Source organism: Sorex araneus, chromosome 10 (genome assembly GCF_027595985.1).
Source record: "Sorex araneus isolate mSorAra2 chromosome 10, mSorAra2.pri, whole genome shotgun sequence".
Taxonomy (NCBI): Eukaryota; Metazoa; Chordata; class Mammalia; order Eulipotyphla; family Soricidae; genus Sorex; species Sorex araneus.
This window is the reverse complement of record NC_073311.1, coordinates 18,530,537-18,552,093: the sequence shown is the minus strand read 5'-3', so window position 1 is coordinate 18,552,093 and position 21,557 is coordinate 18,530,537. Positions and strand designations below refer to the sequence as shown.

Genomic DNA, 21,557 nt, shown 5'->3' with positions numbered 1-21,557 from the left:
TGTCTGGGGATCCACTCTGCTGTGCTCGGGGCCACTCCTGACCTGGGTTGCTCTAGTGGTGTCCCAGGAATGAAGTCAGGTCTCTTTTTGCATGAATCGAAGCCTCATGCATGCTTTCAAAGGCATGTCCTTTACCGGAGTCTTAACCACAAAACAACAAAGTATTAACAAAATAATCTATTTTCAGTAACTACTTTCCACAACAAACCTGTAGAATGGTATTGTTTTACATTTAGAGGGTCTCTTAAAGTAGATAGTCTAACCAGTCTAAACAGAAAACGAGTTCTCATATCTGTTTTGTTTCCACTGTTTCCATGTTACACCAAGGGGCATCAGGAAAACCTCACAGCACATTTGAAAATGAGCTTGCAAAAAGCAAATATCTTTGCATTAAGGAATTCTGGCTACCTTCTTTGAAAAAAATCGGGGTCTTTTGAGCTAACCTTTGAGAATCACTAATTAATAGTCACCAGCCACTAATTAATATGGCTCAATTCAGCATCAAGTGAAAAAATAGACATGGTTTCACACGCCTGAGGGTTTACACAGGATTTACTTTTCCAGAAAGCTGAAACAACAGCATCCTCATAATAAATTAATCAGCCAATATTCCAATATGGCTCTCTCATCCATCAAAAGAGCAGAGGCAGAAATAGAGCTTAAGCAGAAACAAGGGAAAGGGATGGAGGGGTGAGGCCAGGGAAGACCCACTGAAGCAGGAGCAAAATCAGCAGAAGGAAAGAATGGTTCTTTGGAAGAGAAAAAACGGAGTGGACGGTGGCGGACATGAAATGATTCGTTGGGGATCCAGACGTTGTAAGGAATTAGGTCGGGAGATGCTAGCCGGGGCCTCCAGACGCAGAACCCCCACCCCGTCGTCCTCCCTGCGCCCGGCACAGCCCCGAGGAGAGAACCGGCGGCGGGGCGCGCAGATTCGCCCTTCGAGTGATCGATCTGAAAGGGGCCGAGATTGCCTTTGCCAGCCCAGCGGGGAGAAAAAGAGATGGCGGGGAGAAAACCGAGAGCGCGGGGCGCGTAGCAGGGGGTTGGAGGCGAGAACCCCCGCCCCAGGAAGCCCAGCGCGGCGCAGTCGGTGCAGGGCCTGGAAGAAGGACGGTTCTGTTGCTAGGCGACCGGCCTGGCCCCGCCCCGCGCCCGCGTTGCCGGGAGACGGCGAGGCCGGGGGGAGGGCGGCGGAGCGGGCCCTACGTGCTGACGCTAATTGTATATGAGCGCGAGCGGCGGGCTCTCGGGTCTTTTTTAGCGCCATCTGCTCGCGGCGCCGCCTCCTGCTCCTCCCGCCGCCGCTGCCGCCTGAGTCACTGCCTGCGCAGCTCCGGCCGCCCGGCTCCGCAGCGCTCGCCGCCGGTAACGGATTGCGGGGGCGCCGGGAGGAGGGCGGGAAGCCGGGGGGCCGCGTCCGCGGGGGGGATTCGATCGAGGGCCGAGGGGCCGGGGCCGCCCGAGGCCTGCCCTGCTCGTCCCGGTCAGGCCTGAGCCGCCGCGGCCGCCCGCTCAGTCTCGAACCCCCTTCCCCGTCCCCGGAGCCCGGGGAGAACCGCTGCGGAAGGCCGGGGCGAGCGCGGGGGGCCGCTCGGGGTGGGGGGTGGCGACGGGCCGCCCTCGGCCCCACCGGCTTCTCCGCGCGGACCCCAGCGAGGCCGCGGCGACGCCCGGGCGCCTCGCGAGGGACGACGGCCGCCCGGCTCGGGGCCACGGGCGAGGCGGGTGGGCGGCCGGGCCAGGCGGCGGAGCCCACCGCCCCGTCGGCGCCCCCCGCCCCGACCCCCGCTTACTCCAGAGTACGCGGGCGGAGGCAGGCGGCTGGGGGATGGAAGAACGGCGGCGGCGGCGAATTCCGATGGGCGGGAGGGGCTGTGGGGGCCGGGGCGGGCGGGGGCGGGGGCGGGGGCGGCGGGGAGGCGGCCGGGCGCTCCGCCCCCCGGAGGCGGCGACGTGTGGGCCGGGGAAACCCCCGCGGCTGCCCAGACACGTGGCCGCCGCCGCGGGCTTAGAGACCCGGGCCCGCGGGCCGGAAGTGGCGGTGGCGGGCGGTGGGCCGAGGGAGCGAGTGGAGCCCCGCTGGGCGCCCGCCCAGCGCTTCCAGAAGGATCTTTCCTAGTGCCGGAGGGCAGAGTGTTAGGTGAAGGCTGAAGAGGCGGGGCTCCCACCGCCAGCTTCGTGAGGGGGAGCGCCTCTGCGGGGCAGCCCTTGTGACAAGAGAGTGTGTGTGTGTGTGTGTCTGTGTGTGTAGCGCCTCTGCGGAGCAGCCCTTGTGACAAGAGTGTGTGTGTGTGTGTGTGTGTGTGTGTGTGTGTCTGTGTGTGTAGCGCCTCTGCGGAGCAGCCCTTATGACAAAAGGGTGTGTGTGTGTGTGTGTCTGCGGAGCAGACAGAAGGTGTGTGTGTGCGCACGCCTGCCAGTCGCAAGTAATTAGAAATTGAACAGAAGGGTGTGTGTGTGTGTGTGTGTGTGTGTGTGTGTGTGTGTGTGTCCGCGCACGCGTGTGCGCCTGCCTGCCGCAAGTACAGTTAGAAATTGGACAGAAGGTGGTGTGTGCCTGCTTGTGCCTAACTGCCGCAAGTACAGTTAGAAATGGACAGAAGGGGTGTGTGTGTGCGCGTGTACGTGCCTGCCTGCTTGCCTCAGGTACAGTTAGAAATTGAACTGGCTTCGTCGGTATTTTTATTTTTCCTTTGGCTGGACGTTCTCCCCAGTCAGACTGCCCCCGCACAGTCCTAAGATGGAAACTATGATTTTGGCCATCGATGTCTTTCATGCTTTCAAGGTCTTTTTCCTTTCTTCAGTTCTGCCATCAAGGTTCCTAGAAGGAGTTTTCCGAACTAGCTGCGGTGCTTTTTAAGGACGGTTGGAATAGGGCGGAGGGGGAGAGGGCATTCGTGTGGAGTCCGAGCTCATTCTCCTACCGCACGAATGCCCTCGTGGGAGGCCCGGGTGAAGTTATGCCTGGAGCTGGTGGTCTCTGAACACCACGGGATCCAGGGACGGACGGCGTCCAGACGGGCGTTAAGTCCTATGTAAAAGAGTAGAGGGCCCCTGACGTTATCTCTGATTGACAGGCAGAGCAAGTGTTAGAAGGTGAACACTCTTGTTGCGCATCTTTTTTGAAGTGTAACACATTGATAGCCAGCCCCAAGGTGATGTTCCAGGACTTATCACAGAAAGTGGTCTTGGTTATTAGGGTTACTAAGCCTACCTTTTATTGCTACCTTTTGATAAATTTTTACTTGTGTAGAAGTTTTTTGCCTTTTCATTTTTATTGGGGGAGAGGGTTGAGCTGATTACTTTTCTTTTTCTATGATAAAGAGCACAATAGGGGTAAATGAAATCGCATTTATTGGGTGATTGTCAAATGTTTTAAAATTATCGTTGTGTTAATGTTGTGTTCCAAGAGGGTAGATAGTAATATTTTAACAGAGGAAAACTAAGGCACAGGGCAGTTAAAAAAAACCTCATCCATGGTTGCATAATCATGGTTTATGAAGACTTGATTGACTTTTAAAGGGATCCTATGTGAATTCACCTGGACTAATGATTCTATACTTCAGCTTAAGACTTGAAATCATGCATTTTCATTTTACTTTGGGGCCATACTCTTCCTTTTTCTGGTGCTACACCTGGCACTGTGGGTGGGACCATATGGCATTATGAGTCTGGGTGGCTGATAATAATATGTGCACCAGTTCCTTGGGCTCGCCAATCCTGCCCCTTCAGAGCATTCATTCTAACATTTTTTTCTTTTTTTCAAAGTTTAATTGTAGGGGCTGGAGCAATAGCACAGGCCTGGGTTCAATTTCCAGCATCCCATATGGTCCCCTGCGCACCGCCAAGGGGTGATTCCTGAGTGCAGAGCTAGGAGTAACCCCTGAGCATTGCCAGGTGTGACCCAAAAAGCAAAAACAAAAACCAAAAAACCCCCAAATTTAATTGAGGCTAAAGCAACACGATACAGTAGTAACATTTCTGTTAAAAGCATTCCTCACTGCTCTGGGGAATCACATCATTCCAAGCAATTTGTTTCTATGCACTAGTTGGGTGATGGCTCCTTCCTTAGCCTATGACTGTCTATTTATGTGTCTTTTTGGTACATGTAAAATACATATTTCATATATTTATGTTCTCTCTGAATACAGTTCTCAGCCCCTTCACCAGTGAAATGAAATATTTGCTTAAACTGCATTTCCAATGAGATAAAGACTAAATGAAATGAAGGGAAACCTTTGCTATTCTTGGTATAATGCTGGTTTCCAGATTGAATTTGCTTTAAAACATGTAGTTTTTTAGTGACAGCTGTATAGTTTTTTCTTTTCATTTTTTCTTTTGGTGCCTCACACCTCTGTTCAGAGCTCACTCCTGGCTGTGTTTGGGAGGACATATGGGATCAATCAATCAAACCCAGGTCTGTTGTGTGCAAAGCAGGCGGCCTACTCATAGTACTATCTCTCAGGCCCCAAGTGGTTATTTCTTGTTACAGAAGTAACTAGTTTGTTGCCAAGTTAGAGGGAAGGCACCTTGATTTTTTTGGGATAGTAGACTAGATTTGGGCTTTAGAGTCTCAGATTTTCAGTTCTACTTTTTATACTTATCTCCCTTGTATTGCTGTGCAACTGCCTTAATACTTGATCTGCAATTAGGAGGAAAGTGTTTAATAACTTACAGAGTTGGCGCCATTGCATTGTTACTGTTAAAAGTGAGGAGATTGTGGGATCTGAGAATAGCAAGGTAGAGTTCAGAAGTGAGGTATTTGCCTTGCACTTGACCGTCTCCATCCATTTCTGTCCCCAGAGCTGTATATGGTCCCTCCCCCCCTTACGCCTCATACCCCTAGTTAGAATATGCTATTTAGAGTCAGTTTCAGTAAGTGTTACAAGACCACAAATTAAACAGTATATGGTCAGGTTCACATACATTTTCCCTTCTCTTCAATGGATGATTTTCTGTGTGTTCAGATTGTCAGTTGAGCGTATTTTTTTTTTCCCTACTGTAATGCTTTCCCCGATGTCCATTTTTCCAGATGTTAATATAGTGATACCTCCTTATGATTGCATTTTACTTTAAGAATCTTTATTTCCACATATATAGTACATATATACATATATATTGCATATATATTACATATATACATATATATTACATATATATGTAGTGGTTTTTTCCTAAATATCCAGCTTGATATATCATTTCTGATGGAGCTTTACATTGATTTACATTTAGTATAATTATAGTATAATGACAATGATATTTAGGTTTGTCTTTGTTGCACACAGGCATGCATTCACCTTCAATTTGTCTAACCTATTTTTCAAATTAATTTTAAAAATGTTTTTCCTGGGACTAGACTGATAGTACAGCTGGTAGGTGTTTGCCTGGCACGCGGCTGATCTGGGTTCGATTTCCAGCATCCCACATGTCCTCTGAAGCACCGCCAGGAGTAATTCCTGAGTGCAGAGCCAGGAGTAACCCCTTGTGCATCTCTAGGTGTGACCCAAAAAGAGGGGGAGAAAAAATGTTTTTCCTATTTTGGAAGTAATTTTTGTTTCCTATCCTATCCTTCGGAGGACTACCCTATACTAGAATTAACATGCAACATTAAGAACAGAGGCTATTTTGTTCCTTCTTGCTTTTGTGCTGACTTAGTGTTGTAATTTTTAACACACTACACTATACAATAATAGTAGTTTTGTGTTTATGATTTGGACTGGACTTTGGGTGCATGCCTTGCGTGTATGGTGTCCAGGTTGGACCCTAGTACCACTTGGCCCCTTGGGCACCACCCTGCTTGTTGCAGGCCCCACCCAAAGAGCACCACCTTTTTGGGCCTTAGCATTCAGCTATTAGGTCCATTTTACCAAGTACCATCAGTAGTGGCCCTTGAGTCCCCTAAATACTGCTCGACCCTCCCCCAGATTTATTGTTTTAATTGAGTATATTTAGCTCAAGTATATTCTTGCATTAAAATCATTTCTGCATTTAACTCATTCCTTGTAGTCTCTAACCTTCCATCTGGGATTGCTTGTCATTTTGCTCTCAAAATAGTTTTAGAATTTATTAAAGTGCTTGGATTCTTAGTGCCCAGAAGTATGTTTCACCTTTGGTTTTGCTTTGGACCACACCTGTCCTGGACTACTCCCAGTTTTGTACTAAGCATCAAACCTGGGCTTCCTGCTGCAAAGTATACATAACATCCCATTGAACTATTTCTGGTCTCACCTTCCTTTTAAAAGAATGTTTTAGTTGGGTTAAATAGTCTTAAGCTACTCAATTTGATGTGAGGTTTCTCCTCATTGTGGATTCTGTTGTGTTTTGTGTCTATTATTCTCTAGGATTTTTAGGGCTGTCTTCAGTTCTGTAAAAAAAAAAAATGCTTTTTGTTTGTTTGGGAGCCGAATCCAGCAGTGCTCATGCTTACTGCCTGCTTTGGCTTTAGGGATCATTCTTGGCAGAATCAAGAGACCATCTGGGTGCCTGGGACCCAACCCAGGTTCACTGTGTGTAGGCAAGCGTTCTACCTTCTGTAATGTCGCTCCAATCCTAGTTCTGCAAAAGTCTTGGCTATTAATTTCTTAAAATATTCTGTCCATTCACTTCTAAGACTTGTATTAAAGCTTTGTTGTATCTTGAAATGTGTGTTGCTCTGTGTTTCAGGTCCTTACACATGTGGAATGTGTTCGTTGAGCTAGATTTTCCTGATCTTAGAAATAAGACTTAATTGAAGTATATTTGATCCTTTTTATTAGTCTTTGCTATAATTTGGAAGCTGTCTTCTAAGTTTGTTTCTAGGTCACTTAATTCTCTCCAGCTGTTTTAAGTCTACTATTAAATTTACTCATTTAGTTCTATTTGTTATCTTTCTATGTAGGTAGGCATTCTGTTTAGTTCTTGTTTTGTTTTTGAACCGCACCCTGTGGTGCTTAAGGGTAACTCCTGGTTCTGCTCTCAGGAGTTACTCCTGGTGGCTCAGAGGACTATGTGAGATGCTGCAGATTGCACCCAAGTTGACTGCTTTCGAGGGCAAGCACCTTACCCGCTATACTATACTCTGGCCCCCAATTTAGTTCTTTTCCAAATTTGTTAATCACCTCTAATAGTGATTGTTCATTGCAAACATTTCTTTAGACACTATTTTCAAACTCAAAGCAGGAGTCTCTTTTATCTGCTGTTGCACATTTGTTTACGATCTGACAATATTTAAGTCTTTGTTTGACTGCTTCTGTTGTAATGTTGTTGCCTCATTTGTTCTTCATGTAACTTGCAAATTTCTTGTATGAATTATTTGAATTCTAGGGTGTAGGTAGGTTCCTTTTGCTTGGCTATTCGAGCACTTAAGAACACAGACCTGACCTCTCCAAACTCAGTTTGGGGTTTTGAAGATAACAGATTAGGTGAATATAAACTTGTGTAGGACAACTGTTAAATATTTTTTAATCCCTAAGAATATAGCATTTCAGGGTTCTTAGTTCATTTCGGAGGTTGCTGTAAAGTTTTTCACAGATCTGGGGCTTTTGTTCCAGTAGTTAAATGTACAGTCAAGGTTCAAATTTAAGATTGACATTTGCTCTCAGGGCAAACAGGGCTTCTGTTTATCGACTGATCGTGTCTCTGTCAGGAATTCAAATAACTCAGATCTCTTAGAAATCAGATTCTTGTCTGATAAAGTAAAATTCTCATTGATTTTTATTTAGAGTTGTTGACTGCAGTACAAAGAAAATTAAAACAGTAGTAGGGGCCAGAAAGATACTACAGCAGGTAGGGCTCTTCTCTTGTATGTGGCCAGCCCTGGTTCCATCCCTGGCAACCTTTATGATCAGCTGTGGGAAAAAAGACAAGTCCGGACTGTAGATGTTAATCTAAACCTGACCTTTTTTCAGTACAATGTTAATCTGATAACCAGTGGTATTAGGAGCTGAATTTTCATTTTGGATTACATACATCTGGGTCCATCTCTTCTTGCATATTGGTACAGAATCTTGATGTGAAAATTTCTGAAGTTGTCTTCTAATTTCAGATTTTTCAGAAAAATTCAGAGTTAATGCATGCTTTATTCCTGGTTTCCTCTGACATAAACATATTACAATACCAAGGAACATTTATTGGTCAGTCTGTAAAAACTAAGAAGAATCTTCTTTCAATTATCATCCTAGCAAATGGTTTTGTGGTAAAACTGACCATAAAGTATGGATAATTCAAAATGGACAGAGTTTTCCAAATAGAATCTAGTTATTGAGAGTTTACCAGCTGTCAAACATGAGTTTTTACATGAATTTGCTTTTTAGAGCAATCCAACTTGCTTTGTTTTGTCCCTAACTTTGGCCAGAAGTTGTTTGATTGTGTTCGATTTGCTATAGAACTTACGGCAAACAATCTGAGTACAAAATTAGCATTAATTTGAAAGGAAAAAAAGCATTTAAAATCAAGAAACCTATTTTAAGCAAAATTGGAGAAGACACCTCTGAAAAAGTGCCATCACTTTATGTCTTAAAGTGTGTGTGTGTGTGTGTGTGTATATACTAGGGATTGACCCCAAGGCCTTGCATCTCACATCTGTCAGGCTCGTTGCTCTATTGAGCCCTTGAAGATTTCCAAGCCTTTAAAATTTTTAAAGAATTAAAGGAGGGATAGGAGAGAATATAGTATAGGAATTAAGGTGCTTGCCTTGTATGCCTCCAACTGGGTTTCCATCCCTTATGTCCCGTAAGCCTTGCTAGGAATCATCACTGAGTGAAGAGTAGGAGTAAGCTCATCCCTGGTGCAGTCAGGAGTTATGTTTGAACATTATGAGTTGTGACCCCAAAACGAAACTTAAAAAGTAACAGCTAAAAAAGAATTTCTTCATATAAGAGTTCGAATTCTAAATGTAACCACACAGTCGGGGGGACACCGAGGACAGTAGTATATCCATTCCTCTGTGAACATATCAAAACATAAAAATTTGGAATTTAAAAGTTTCGTTTATTGGTGTTAAGGATTTACTAGGTACTGTTCACGATTTAGCAAATTTTGAAATATTATAGAATAATTACGAGGGAAAACTGAATTATGCCAATTGACTTTTTTTGTCTGTGGCCACACCCTGTAGTGCTCAGAAGTCACTCCTGGCAGTGCTCAGACAACTATAGATGGTGCTGGGAATTGAACGAAGGCCTCCTGCATACAAAGTATGTGCTCCAGCCCACTGTGTTTTCTCTGGGCCTGCTGTTCTTGTTATAGTTAGCTATTGTTAGATATCTGGTGTCTCTTTCCATAAATGTTATAGTTAGAAGTATGTGTATGTATGATTATGCATACTTTTTAAACCCCCCGATTGAATTTTGTCATACATCCTGTGTATCTGGTGTGGAATCACCAACTCAGAATGTCCATTTTAACTGCATTTTGTTGTATACACACTGCATGTTCTAGTAAACATTTTTGATGAGATAAAAATTGTAGCTGCAACATTCTGTGGGTATGTTTGTATAGCTTTGTCTACTGTGAAGAGGATATTATGTAGTGGTTGGCAAAAGCAGTTAGAATCCCCATAAAGTGGTTTCTATGGTCTTATTTTTGATGAGATAAAGATTGTAACTGCAGTGTTCTGTATATGAGTCTTCAGATTTGTGTACTGTGAAGGGGATATGATGCAATGATTGACAAAAGCAGATAGAATCCTTGTAGCATGACTCTTATGGTCACCTTGGGACAGACTCCTGGTAGATATTTACATTTATATATGTGAAATGCAAAGACGCTTTTTAAGAGTTTTACTTAAACAGAATATATATGACAAAATATCTGAAGAAGTTAAATTGAGTCATGAGGTCAAGAAAAAAAGATTGTGTAGAACTTTCTACTGAAAGTTTCTACTGAAGTTCTGGCAGAACTGCTTAGGTTAAGCACAGGTCTTTAGAAAAAAGGTGTTTCATGGTAGATTCTCCTGTGTGAATTACAGGGCTGGCTATGAACATATTTAAATCTTGAGTTTCAGTGGCCAGATTGCTATTTAGAGATAACAGTTTATAAAAACAATAGTCATTTAAGAATGTTTATGCCTCACAATTTTCTTTGCACTAAGGAAAAAAGTCTTTGCTAGTATGATAGGCAGACTAGAGTTTCTCTTGCATATATTTGTTGACCAACAATATTTTTGTATTTATTTATATTTGCTAAATATTTATTGATGATTCTTAATTTCCTAGTATTACTAGAAAAATTTATAAATGTTCTTAAAATTATTTAAAACAAATAGGAAAAATAAATGCAGTACAGTACATTAGGAAGAAATATTTCCTTGATCATTTGTATATATTCCTTTCCAAGTATTGCCACTTGACTGCTGAAATAGGTTGTAACTTTTGGGTAGTAAACAAATAGTTGGTATTAGGAGTTATAAGGTTCTTTCTATTCCTTTTTTCTTACATGATTCTAAAAACATGGTGATAACTTTCTTGTTTTACGCAAAAGTGTGAAAAATGGCTTTTAGAAACTAGCATGGGGGCTGGAGCAATAGCACAGTGGGTAGGGCATTTGCCTTGCATGAGGCCAACCCGGGGGTTCGATTCCCAGCATCCCATATGGTCCTCTGAGCACCGCCAGGGGTGATTCCTGAGTACAGAGCCAGGAGTAACCCCTGTGCATTGCCAGGTGTAACCCATAAAGAAAAAAAAAAGAAACTAGAATGAAGCTGCATTTTCTTAATACTGATGCTTTTTAAAATTTCTTGGTATAGTTTTTAATATGGTATTAATTTAAAGTGTTTTGACTTCAGTTGTTTTAACTGGTTCTCAAATTTTGTACTTTTTTTTAACATTGATATTTTTTTCCTTAGATACTTGGAGTTCTTACAACATGGCGGATATTGACAAGTAAGTGGCATGTTTTTTTTTTATACCCTGTGATTTGGTATATTGTAATGTTACGTGGGTAGCAGCAGTATTAAAATGCATGATAATGACTAATCCTTCGCATCTACCATTGTCAAAGTTGGGTACAGTGTATCCAAGACATAATATAGTACACATAATCATTGTCATCAATATAGTGAATCATATGTCAGTTTTCTCAGGAAAATGCTGAGCACAGTAATCATAAAATTTTCAGTTACCCTATATGTATTTCTCAGAGACTACAGCTTACATTGTAATGAGTCATAGTACGAGATCAAAAGCTTACCAAATGTATTTGTAGGAATTGCAGAATAAAAGGACACTTGCATTCAAGTTTCAGATAGAAGCTCTTTGAGCCACTTGCTCAGTTGCTTCCTGTATTTCTCTCCACGGATAGAAACACTATCTTAACCTTTTATCTAATTTATGTCTTTGCTTTTCTTTACCTATCTAGCAATTTTTGCTGTACCTATAAATTCTTCACTAAAATTTCTTTTTGAAAATGCAATTAGTAGTCACAATAACTATGTAGAGAAAAATAATGTCAGCACTATTGTGGAGAATGCTAAGATAAAAAAAAATGTAATCAGGAGTTTATCTGAATCTGTCTTCAACTTCCCTGAACTTTGCAAGGAAAGTTTTTACTTTGGTTGGACAAGTCATGGGCAGAGGCATGCATTGTAGAGCATACTTTTAATCCAATTAGCGTTTCAGGGTTCTATTGTGGAAATAGATTTTATAGAGATAAGGTCAGGGAGTATGAGTTGAGCTGCATTAGTTTAATTATAATTTTACTGTCGCCTGTCAGGAGTATATTAAACAGCACTTGGATGAAAGAGATGTGATCCTCAATGTTTTTGTGGGTGCACGTGGAGGAAGGAGTACAGGAAACTAGCTTAAGGGCAGCATGTACAGTTCATACAGGAATTTCGGCTTCTCTGAGAATGAGCTCTTTCTGCTGGTGTTTTAGATAATGGCTCTCAAAAGTATGTCTCTTTAATTGTGCTGTTCGCCCATCTGAATTGATTGTACATGTCTGATTGATTACTTTGTAACCAACATCTTGGCTATACAGCTGTCATTGTGACTCTTATTTTGCTGTGTCTTGTGTTTCCTTTGTTTCTCCTCTTTGACTTTGTAGTTCGCTATACTCATTCCTTTTCCCCTTTTTTGGTTCTTTAGTTTAATGCCTTGGAAGAGTACAAGAAAGTAAATTATTTTAAAATAACATAATTAAAAGTGACTCTTCTATTCTTATGTCTGGTAGTTTCAGTGAAAAGTTCTAATTTGGTCATACATTTTTTTCCCAGAATTTTGAAGGCATTGCTCATTTGTCTCCATCCAGTTTAATTTAGTCATGATTTTTATCTTTTATATATGGCTTTTTTTTTAAAAAAAAAAAAGGCATATATATTTCAGAAAGCTCTGCTTTCAGTTCTAGGGAATACTCTTGACTTTGTTCTGTTTGTTTCTTTCTGAAGCTCCTTTTGTCCTACTTCCCATCTTTGTCACTTTGGTCTTGCTGGACGAACTTGTAACTCTTAAAGATTTCAACTCTTTCAACTCCTGTAAATTTCGATTGTCTTCATTTTTAATAGCTTTTCTCTTTTCCTATTTGTAATATCTTTTCTTTGGATATTTCTTTATCCTTAATAGTCTGTTCTTAAATTTTCCTTACCTTGTTGATTGGAAATTTACGTGTCGGAGGGGGAGATTTGCCCATTTAGGATTTTAACCAAGATTGTTGAGAGTGGGCATATGGTGTGTGAATTCACCAGGGAATTTGGCACTTTTCCGCCCAGGACTGTTGAGTAAGTCCCATGAAAAAAGTATCTGGGTAACAATGTGGTTCTGTGTTTTTAAAGCCAAATTGAGAAGTTGCCCACAGGTGCACAAGTTGTAAATCACTGTTAGATTCTCTTAACTGTATGTGATTCTTTAGTCAGAGCTCAGTTTAACCCTTCTCAGGGTTAAACTTATGTTTACAGTATAGGAGAGATCAGAGGATCTGATGGTTGTTGTATCCTCTGTATTTAATCCCTCAGCCCTGCTTGTAGATTCTGTTTGAGCTGCTTCTCAGCCTTCCCCACTTGTTAACTTTTTATTTTTTGTTTTCAGTGAAGTTATAGGTGTTTCTTTCGTCTCAGTGTGTGTTAAGGTTATTATTAGTGGTGACTTTGGATATGCAGATGAGTATGTGCAACCTGCCTTCTTAATCTTGGAATATAATTTTCATTTAAAATATGAGAAGAAATTGGTTATGATGATGTAATTTTTCTTTCCTTTCCAAGTACACACATACACACATGTTTTCAATTTTGGAAGTCTGTTAAGTTCTAGGAGGTCGAGAGGAAGAGTGGACTCTTGTTCTTTAAAGCAGGAGTTAGAAACTATCTGCTGAGGGATTATCATTAAGTATTTTAGGCATTTAGTGCCATATAAATAGATAAAATAATAAGAAAGGACTGAGGTTTTGTGTCCCCCCCAAAAAGAAAACACACCCATTCAATAGCCCTTAACTAAGTATTCTAAAGTTAATACTGTTAACAGATTTCAAATCTGTATATTTCCTGATGTGAAGACTGAACTATTCCTAAGTTGACAGGGACTTAGATTTTGCTTGCAAAATCTGGTTCTTTTTTTCTGTACTGATAACTTTTTAAATGTTTCAGACAAGAAAACAGCAAATTGAATATTAAAGTGTGAGATTGCACAAGAAGTATATGATAGTCTGTGTAGATGTTGTTGTCCACGACCAGTACACTCCTTCCTTTCTCTGTTGGGTTTTTGTGCACCATGTGGTGCTGGGGGTCTGATGCAGAGCTCTAGTATGGAAAGCATGAGCTCCAACCCTTTGAATTAGCTCTGTATTCCCCTTAGACTTGTTCTAATTTTTAAGGTCAAATAAGAACCTTATCTTACTAATTATCCTTCTTTTTTTAATGGCCTGTTTATACGAAATAAAATAATCTTTTCAACTTCTACTGTCCCTCCTACTGTCTCCTGTGAAATAAAAATAGTAGTGTAAAGAGAAGAGGCTTGTATGGTTACTCCATGAAAAGCAGGGTTCCAGGATCCACCTTTTTCTCAAAGGGTTCAATTCAACCTTAGCTGTTAATGTCCTTTTCTCAAATGCCTGCCTCATAGCTGTGAAGCTTTAGCTTCACATCCTTATTCCAGGAAGAGCAAGATCAAAAAGGCCTCCTAGCTGTCTGTTGTCCTCTAAAGGACACTTTCTAAAATTTTTACACTACTGCTTTTTTAAATCTCATTGCTAAAATATAGTCTAATAATATTAAATGGTAGGCTGGGACAGTACTTTTTAGCAGGATTTACTGCCATCTCAAAGTTGTATTACTATTAACCAGGGTTGAGATCAGTGAATATTGGACAGTAGGTATATATTCCTATGTTATATTTCCTGAATAATAGCTTATTAAGTCACATTTTTTAAGCTTGAAATATAAACTTTTATGTGTGACTGTATCTTTAAAATGGAATTTTGTTATTTCTAATTCCTATTTGCTTATGGAGTTCAAGAAAACAAAAAACCTTTTAATTTAAAATATTTTATATTTGAATATTTTTACAAGTAGCATATTAATAGAAAATTAATTGAAGTTTTTCTATAATATTTTTATTTTTTGTAATTGGTACATATGAACTTTGGTGTGATACTATGATATTGTAGCAAAGAACAGGCTGAACTTGATCAAGATTTGGATGATGTTGAAGAAGTAGAAGAAGAAGAAACTGGTGAAGAAACAAAAATCAAAGGTATTATTTTAAATTACTTCAGGAGCCAGTAATTGCTGGCACATGTCTTGGAGGGTAGTAATAAATGCATTTCTACTTTGGAACCTTGTTCACTCTACCTCCCTACGCCTCTGTCTACTTCAGTAGAAGTTGAATGGGAGCAGCAAAGAGAGTTCGATAGAAGTGGTAGTGAGGGAAGAAAGTATGAGTGCACTGTGCCCAGTGTGTACTTCTATTGCGTGATTGACATGGCGCACCTGTGTCAGTTTATAACACATATGAACTGTTTATTAGCAGTTCACAGCTCATGAGTTTTGTTTGAATTCAGAAATGATTTTGGTGGTGCTAAACATTAGCTTAGATCTATTTGCAAATGTCTAGTGTATAGTACACTTCATGTATTTTTAAAAATCCATTTCAACCAAAGAACCAAAACATGTATTAAATGTATACAAAGCCTTTCAAGGTTTTCTTTCGGAAATTTAAGGGTAGGGTGGTGGTGGTAGTGATAGTGTTGAAATTAGACTGTTTCATGCTTTAGATTATGCTTGTAGAAATGGCCAAGACTGTTGAGATATTACTGACACATTTTTTGTTAGCACTGTTGACCTTTCATCTTTAACTTTCATTTTTCAGTATTTTCTTAAGAGATAGACTGTATCCTTCATAGTCAATACTATTAAATTATACTTATTTTTACTACTGTACATTAATCAAATTAATGTTAATCATCGAAATTGACCTTTGATCCATAAATTGGAAAAATTATTGGTGATTTTGTATATAATATCTGAATTAAAATATAGCAAAAGTTGTTTCACATATATAAAACATTTGGATTGAAGATAATTTTTAAACACCATTAATAACCAAATTTTGCCTTTGATTATCTAAATTGTTAACTTTCTCTATTCAGAAACAAATATGCTCTCTGGACTGTTAACACTAAATTTTTTTGTTGTTGTTGACTTTATTTTGCAGTTTTAGAGGTTTAGATTCACATATCTATGTGAGTACAATTGTCACCACACTAGCATCAGCAGTGTAGTGCATCCCATTACCCAAAAGACCCTTCTCCCTAAGAACTGTCCACTTTTCTCTTTAGCAACATGCAAGGACACTACATACAGCCATCAGATTTTCACATCACTAGCTCCCAGATTCAATTTTATTGTACTTGCATTTTCTGATAGTATCTGCCTTCAGAGGGTTATCTTATATTATAGATAGGCATCTGAAAGAAGCTTTGAGTTTCTCCAAAATGCAAGGTGGGTAAAAACACAATATAGGAAGAGAAAATATTGTCATAGTAGGTATGATAGTGGCCGTGAGAAATAATATTTAGTTCATTTGGAATTTGCTTAGCATCCTAACTCAGCAGTTTTATGAACTAGTCAGGAAAACTTCTTTATTGGATTATCCTAAAATAGCCTATAATTTTCATAAAATCCTCCTTTTGATGCTTTTTTTTTTTTAAGCGCGTCAGCTGACTGTTCAGATGATGCAAAATCCTCAGATTCTTGCAGCCCTTCAAGAAAGACTTGATGGTCTGGTAGAAACACCAACAGGATACATTGAAAGGTACAAGTTCTTTTCCACAGTTCCTTACTTTATGTTGTCATCATTATAGGTGTATCTATTTTGTAGACCATCTAGAATTTATATGCAAATAGAAAGCTAATGTCTACTAGTAATTAGTGTAGGATTATTGAGAATGAAAGATTTTGCTAAATATCACCAAGTTAGAGGTTCTTTTAAAGTTTATTTAGATTCATCCTCATGTTAAGTACTTACCGATCTTTGTCATAGCTGAGATTTGTTAGAAGAATAGATTCAGAAGAAATGCACATTTTTTTTAAATTGGTGATTAAACAAGTTGGTAACTTTTCAAATAGTTTTTTTGGTTGGAATTTTTAATAAGTCTTTATTTTAAGATTTGATTGCTGCGTATATGGGTCTTTACTCAGTAGTAGTTTCTAGTTTTTAAGTGTTACATGATTCTCTGTGATGTGTGCCCACTGTATCTTATTATGTCCTTTTTCTTTGATGGACCTAGTTTGCCTTCCAGTTTCATCAGTACAAATTCCCATGTAACAATCCTCTTACAGAACGTTGTAAGAATTTCTTGTTTGGACTTGTTTTGGTATATGCAACCCTTCAGTTCTTTAGGTTGCTTTTTAAGAACAACTATCTAGTACATGAAGGTTCCATTTTCCCTTGTGTTTCTGCCAACAACTCAGCATCACAGTTATTTATGTCTTAGAAATCTAAGAGGCATAGGCTTATTTTGTCAGTTTTTATTTTCTGTATGGGCTACATCCAGTAGTGCTTGCATTGGAGGGCACTTAATTCCAGGGATCAATCTCTGGAACCTGCATGTGCTAGACATGTGTTCTAGACAAGAGCTATTTCTCTTCCCCTACGTGTACTTAAGTTTCTTTGATTTTTAGCCTTCTAGATTATCATGTGTTTCCTTTATTCTTTTTCCTCTTGGAGTTTTCTGTCTTTTTTAGAGTTTATATTCTGGACATTAATCCCTTATCTGTTTTACACTTATAAAATCTGATGTGTCACTTCCATTAATTTTATTAGTAGCATCGCCATAGACAGAGTTCTTAATTTTTACATTAACATTGTTAACTTATGACTTGTTCTCTTGAAGTTAAATCTTTCCTAGTTCTACGGACATAACTTACTGACTAGTTTAGCCTTTTATATTTAGTAAATTTCTAGGTTCACTTTTGTATGTGGTGTAATAAGTCTTCCAGTTCCTTTTTTCCTCTTGTTAGTGAGATTTTTTTTTATCAGTTCTTCTCTTATTTGTGGTACTATCTTTTGTGGTACTATTCATTTTCTTGTAAGCACCTATATTTGTCTTTGAGCAGTATTTTTTCTGTTTAATTGGACTTATTTGATATTTGTATGCAGGATATTTGTATGCAGAAAATTTTTTTTTACTGTTGAGTTATCATCCATATTATATTCGGGTCATATTTTCTGTCTTACTGCAAAGCTTTCTTCTGTTTTTTTTTCTTGGCTAATTCTTGTAATACAATTTTTAGCTGTAATCACATTACACCGTCAGCCAGGGCTGATTTTTCTTTTTAACACCAGCCAGGACTTTGAGTACTGTGTTAAATATTTCATACTTACTCGGAACTCAATAAGTGTGATGTCTGAATTCTTACATTTTTTTAGTCTGTCAGTTTCAAGTAACTTTTGATCTTTTTAAGGCTATATACTATATATATATATACATATATATATATATATATATCTGGAAATAAAGTTTCCAGTATTGTACTGGCTTTCCATTCCTGGAATAATCTTTATCACTGTATCACTGTACAACTGTCATCCCATTGTTCCTCAGCTTGCTGGGGGGGGGCGCCAGTAACATCTCCATTTGTCCTAGCCCTGAGATTTTAGCAGCCTCTTTTTACTCTTTACTGATGATCAGTAAACTTTATCATGATGTGTAATTGTTACACCTTTTTACTAAGTAATCAATATTTTATTTACACTTCTTTTTGACTAATGTAACGAGTTTGTATATATCCATATATATATATGAAAGTACAGCAAAATTTTTTTAATGGTCATTTGTCCTTGCCTGGTTTTACTTATTTTCAATTTGCGTTTTTGGGCCACACTCATAGGTCTTGGTGGTTACTGTTGGTGGTACTTGGGAGACTATGTGAAATACTGGGGATTTAACAAGTTAGGAGGAAGGAATTAGTCACTGAACAGTATTTAGAACTCTTCTAAAAATGAACTTGGGACTTTAGGGTTTGGGGATTTGCCACCTTCTCGTTTTCTAAGGTTAGTTCTGGAGGTTTTTATATTTTGAGATGTTTATGTTTATTCAAGCCTCAAATTAATTAGTGTATAATACATTCAAGTAACTTTTCCTTTACATAATCTATAGTTTTTCATCTATTAGGTTTCAGTTGTGTAATCTTGCATTTCGTGTTTGGGGTTTGGACCACATCTTGTGTTCAGGGGCTGTTCTTGATTGTGCTCAGGACTGACCTCTGGTGGTTCTTTATATATTTATTAGAGCTCTTCTGGCTGGAATGTTATTGTTTCCTTATTTGAGTTTGCTGCTTTTTCCAGTTTCTCTACATGCTTATTCATTAGATTTTGAAAATTTGACCTGTAATTTTTCTTACCTTATTACTGTTTTTGTAAATGTTCTGTGACTATGCCAAAATTAAATAGCTTGGGTTTATATCATTCAGATTCTCTTTGTTTCTGGTTATTGTCTGTTTGAACAGTTTCTGGGAAGCAAATACTTCTGTCTTCCAGATACTGCTGGGCATGATCCCTGGCTGGGTCAGTGGTAGAGTCTGCCTTGCATTGTGAGACCTTGATCCCTCCACCTGGCAAAATAGTTTACACTTAGTTTTTATTTGTTTCTATGTATAATTCATCAGTTATGATTTTGTATCTTTTTTTTTTTTTGCTTTTTGGGTCACACCTGGCGATGCACAGGGGTTACTCCTGGCTCTGCACTCAGGAATTACCCCTGGCGGTGCTCAGGTGACCATATGGGATGCTGGGAATCGAACCCGGGTCGCCGTGTGCAAGGCAAACGCCCTACCCGCTGTGCTATTGCTCCAGCCCCGATTTTGTATTATTAAGCATGTCTTATGATATATTGACTTTCTTATTTTAGTTCATTAGTAAGGGATTATTTTTTTATATAACAGTTACTTTCACTGTCACTCCGTTGCTCATTGATTTGCTCTAGTGGGGACCAGTAACGTCTCCATTGTGAGACTTGTTGTTACTGTTTTTGGCATATCGAATAAGCCACGGGTAGCTTGCCAGGCTCTGCCGTGGGGTGAGATACTCTCGGTTCGAGAGGGGCGGAAGAATCGAACCCAGGTTGGCCATGTGCAAGGCAAACACCCTACTTGCTGTGCTGTTGCTCCAGCCCCATTTTTTATATAACAAAACGGATTATTATTTATATAACAAAATTATTGCAAGGTTTTTTTTTTTTCTGGGGGGGGGTCACACCCAGCAATGCTCAGGGGTTACTCCTGGCTCTGCACTCAGGAATTACCCCTGGTGGTTCCTGGGAGACCTTATGGGGTGCCAGGGATCGAACCCAGGTCGGCCACATGCAAGGCAAACACCGTGCCTGCTATGCTATTGCTCTGGTTCCAATTATTGAAAGTTTTGCCTGAACTGTCCCAGCTTTTCTTTTACTTGGCATGTCTTTTTTTCATCCTTTTAATTTTACTCTGGTGTGAATGTTTGCTTTCTTATTAGTAGTTTCAAACTTTGCATTTCTTAAAAGTAATATGTCTTTGATTTTACTTGCTATCTTTTTTTCTTTTTAAAGTACTGTTTTTGTTTGGTTTTGGTTTTGTGGCCATACCTGGTAATGCTCAGGGGTTACACCTGGCTGTGTATTCAGGAATCACTCCTGGCGGTGCTCCAGGGATTATATAGGATACTGGGGATCAAACCAAACCCCAGGCAAGGCACATGCCCTACTCACTTTATAATCTCTTTGGCCCCTAAGTGAGTGTGTGTGCCTGTGTGTGTGCATTCCTGCTCCACTGAATAGTTAAAATTTTATATCTTCTCATTTCAAAGACAATACATTCTAAGTTTTTCTATAGTAAAATGACTCAGCCTAATATGTTACTAATCCCTCTTATTTTTTCCAGTATCTACATTCTTTACAAATATAGATCTCTTAGTTCTATGGTTAGTAAATATCTGTGGCTTATTTGCTGAAGCCTGGTATATCTCATGCAGGATTTTTTTCCCCTTCCATATTTGAATAATAGTATGGTATAAAATTGGTACCTTGAAGCTCTTAAATATTTTATCTTTAAAATAATCACATAGGAGGGGCTGGAGCAATAGCACAGTGGGTAGGGCATTTGCCTTGCACGTGGCCGACCCGGGTTTGATTCCTAGCATCCCATATGGTCCCCTGAGCACCGCCAGGAGTATTTCCTAAGTGCAGAGTCAGGAGTAACCCCTGTGCATTGCTGGGTGTGACCCGAAAAGTAAAGAAAAAAAAAATAATCACTTAATTTCTTAGTCATTTTAAACCTGATGTCAGTGTGACTTGCTTTTCCTTTGTAGTTTTTCATCAAACACAATTAGAATATATATTTTTAAATACACATAGATCTTAGTAATATTTTATTTTATTTTATTTTTTGCTTTTTGGGTCACACCCGGTGATGCACAGGGGTTACTCCTGGCTCTGCACTCAGGAATTACCCCTGGCGGTGGTCAGGGGACCATATGGGATGCTGGGAATCGAACCCGGGCCAACCGCGTGCAAGGCAAACGCCCTACCCGCTGTGCTATTGCTCCAGCCCCCATCTTAGTAACATTTTAGGATTTTTTTCTCCCATAGTTTCTTTTTTAAAATTTTTTTTAGTCTTCTAGTTGAAATTGATTAGATAATAAAGCTCCAGTATTAAAATTGATAGGTTTAAAAAAATCAAATTTGTATGTGAAAATTGTTATGTTTCATCGTGGAGTTAAGTCTTTGTCTAAGGATTTACCAAGCTGTTTGTTGCTAGTTGAGCCAACTGTGTTGTTTTAGTTTGTTGAGTTTAGCTGGTTTTTCTGTTACTTTCCCATCTAATTAGGTGTGCTACTGGAATTTCAGTATTGAAGAATTAGGAGGTTTTGTGGTTGAATAGAAGCTGTGTGGTCCAGTGTTTAGGCCAATGAATTGGCTTTACTGGTGAGGTGGAGGGTGGGAGGGGTGCGGTGGGGTGGGCGTGGCTGCCAGGGCTTCAGGGAAGTACATGGGGGATGGGGAGGCTGGGAAGCTGCAGGCCCCTACTCTTTAATTTTTTTTTTATTTTATAAGGTAGTTCACAATATTTGATTACATGTAATATTCGAACACCGATCCCACCACCATTACACCTT

At 39.8% G+C, this 21,557-nt stretch overlaps 1 protein-coding gene across 6 annotated transcripts in view; it reads left to right on the top strand.

The window, feature by feature from the left end:
* Positions 1-1,234: 1,234 nt before the first annotated feature.
* The window catches only part of NAP1L1 (nucleosome assembly protein 1 like 1), a 37,575-nt gene continuing 17,252 nt past the window's right edge, over positions 1,235-21,557 (top strand). For 3 of the 6 annotated variants that reach the window (XM_055118216.1, XM_055118214.1, XM_055118218.1), the window contains exons 1-4: positions 1,235-1,368; positions 10,826-10,862; positions 14,575-14,660; positions 16,118-16,220. In XM_055118216.1, the coding sequence (XP_054974191.1) occupies positions 10,846-10,862; positions 14,575-14,660; positions 16,118-16,220 (206 nt within the window). In that variant the 5' untranslated portion in view covers positions 1,235-1,368; positions 10,826-10,845. Of the gene's footprint in view, positions 1,369-8,773; positions 9,177-10,825; positions 10,863-14,574; positions 14,661-16,117; positions 16,221-21,557 lie in introns of those variants that run through there. The other 3 variants (XM_055118217.1, XM_055118219.1, XM_055118220.1) reach the window with 3 other exon arrangements.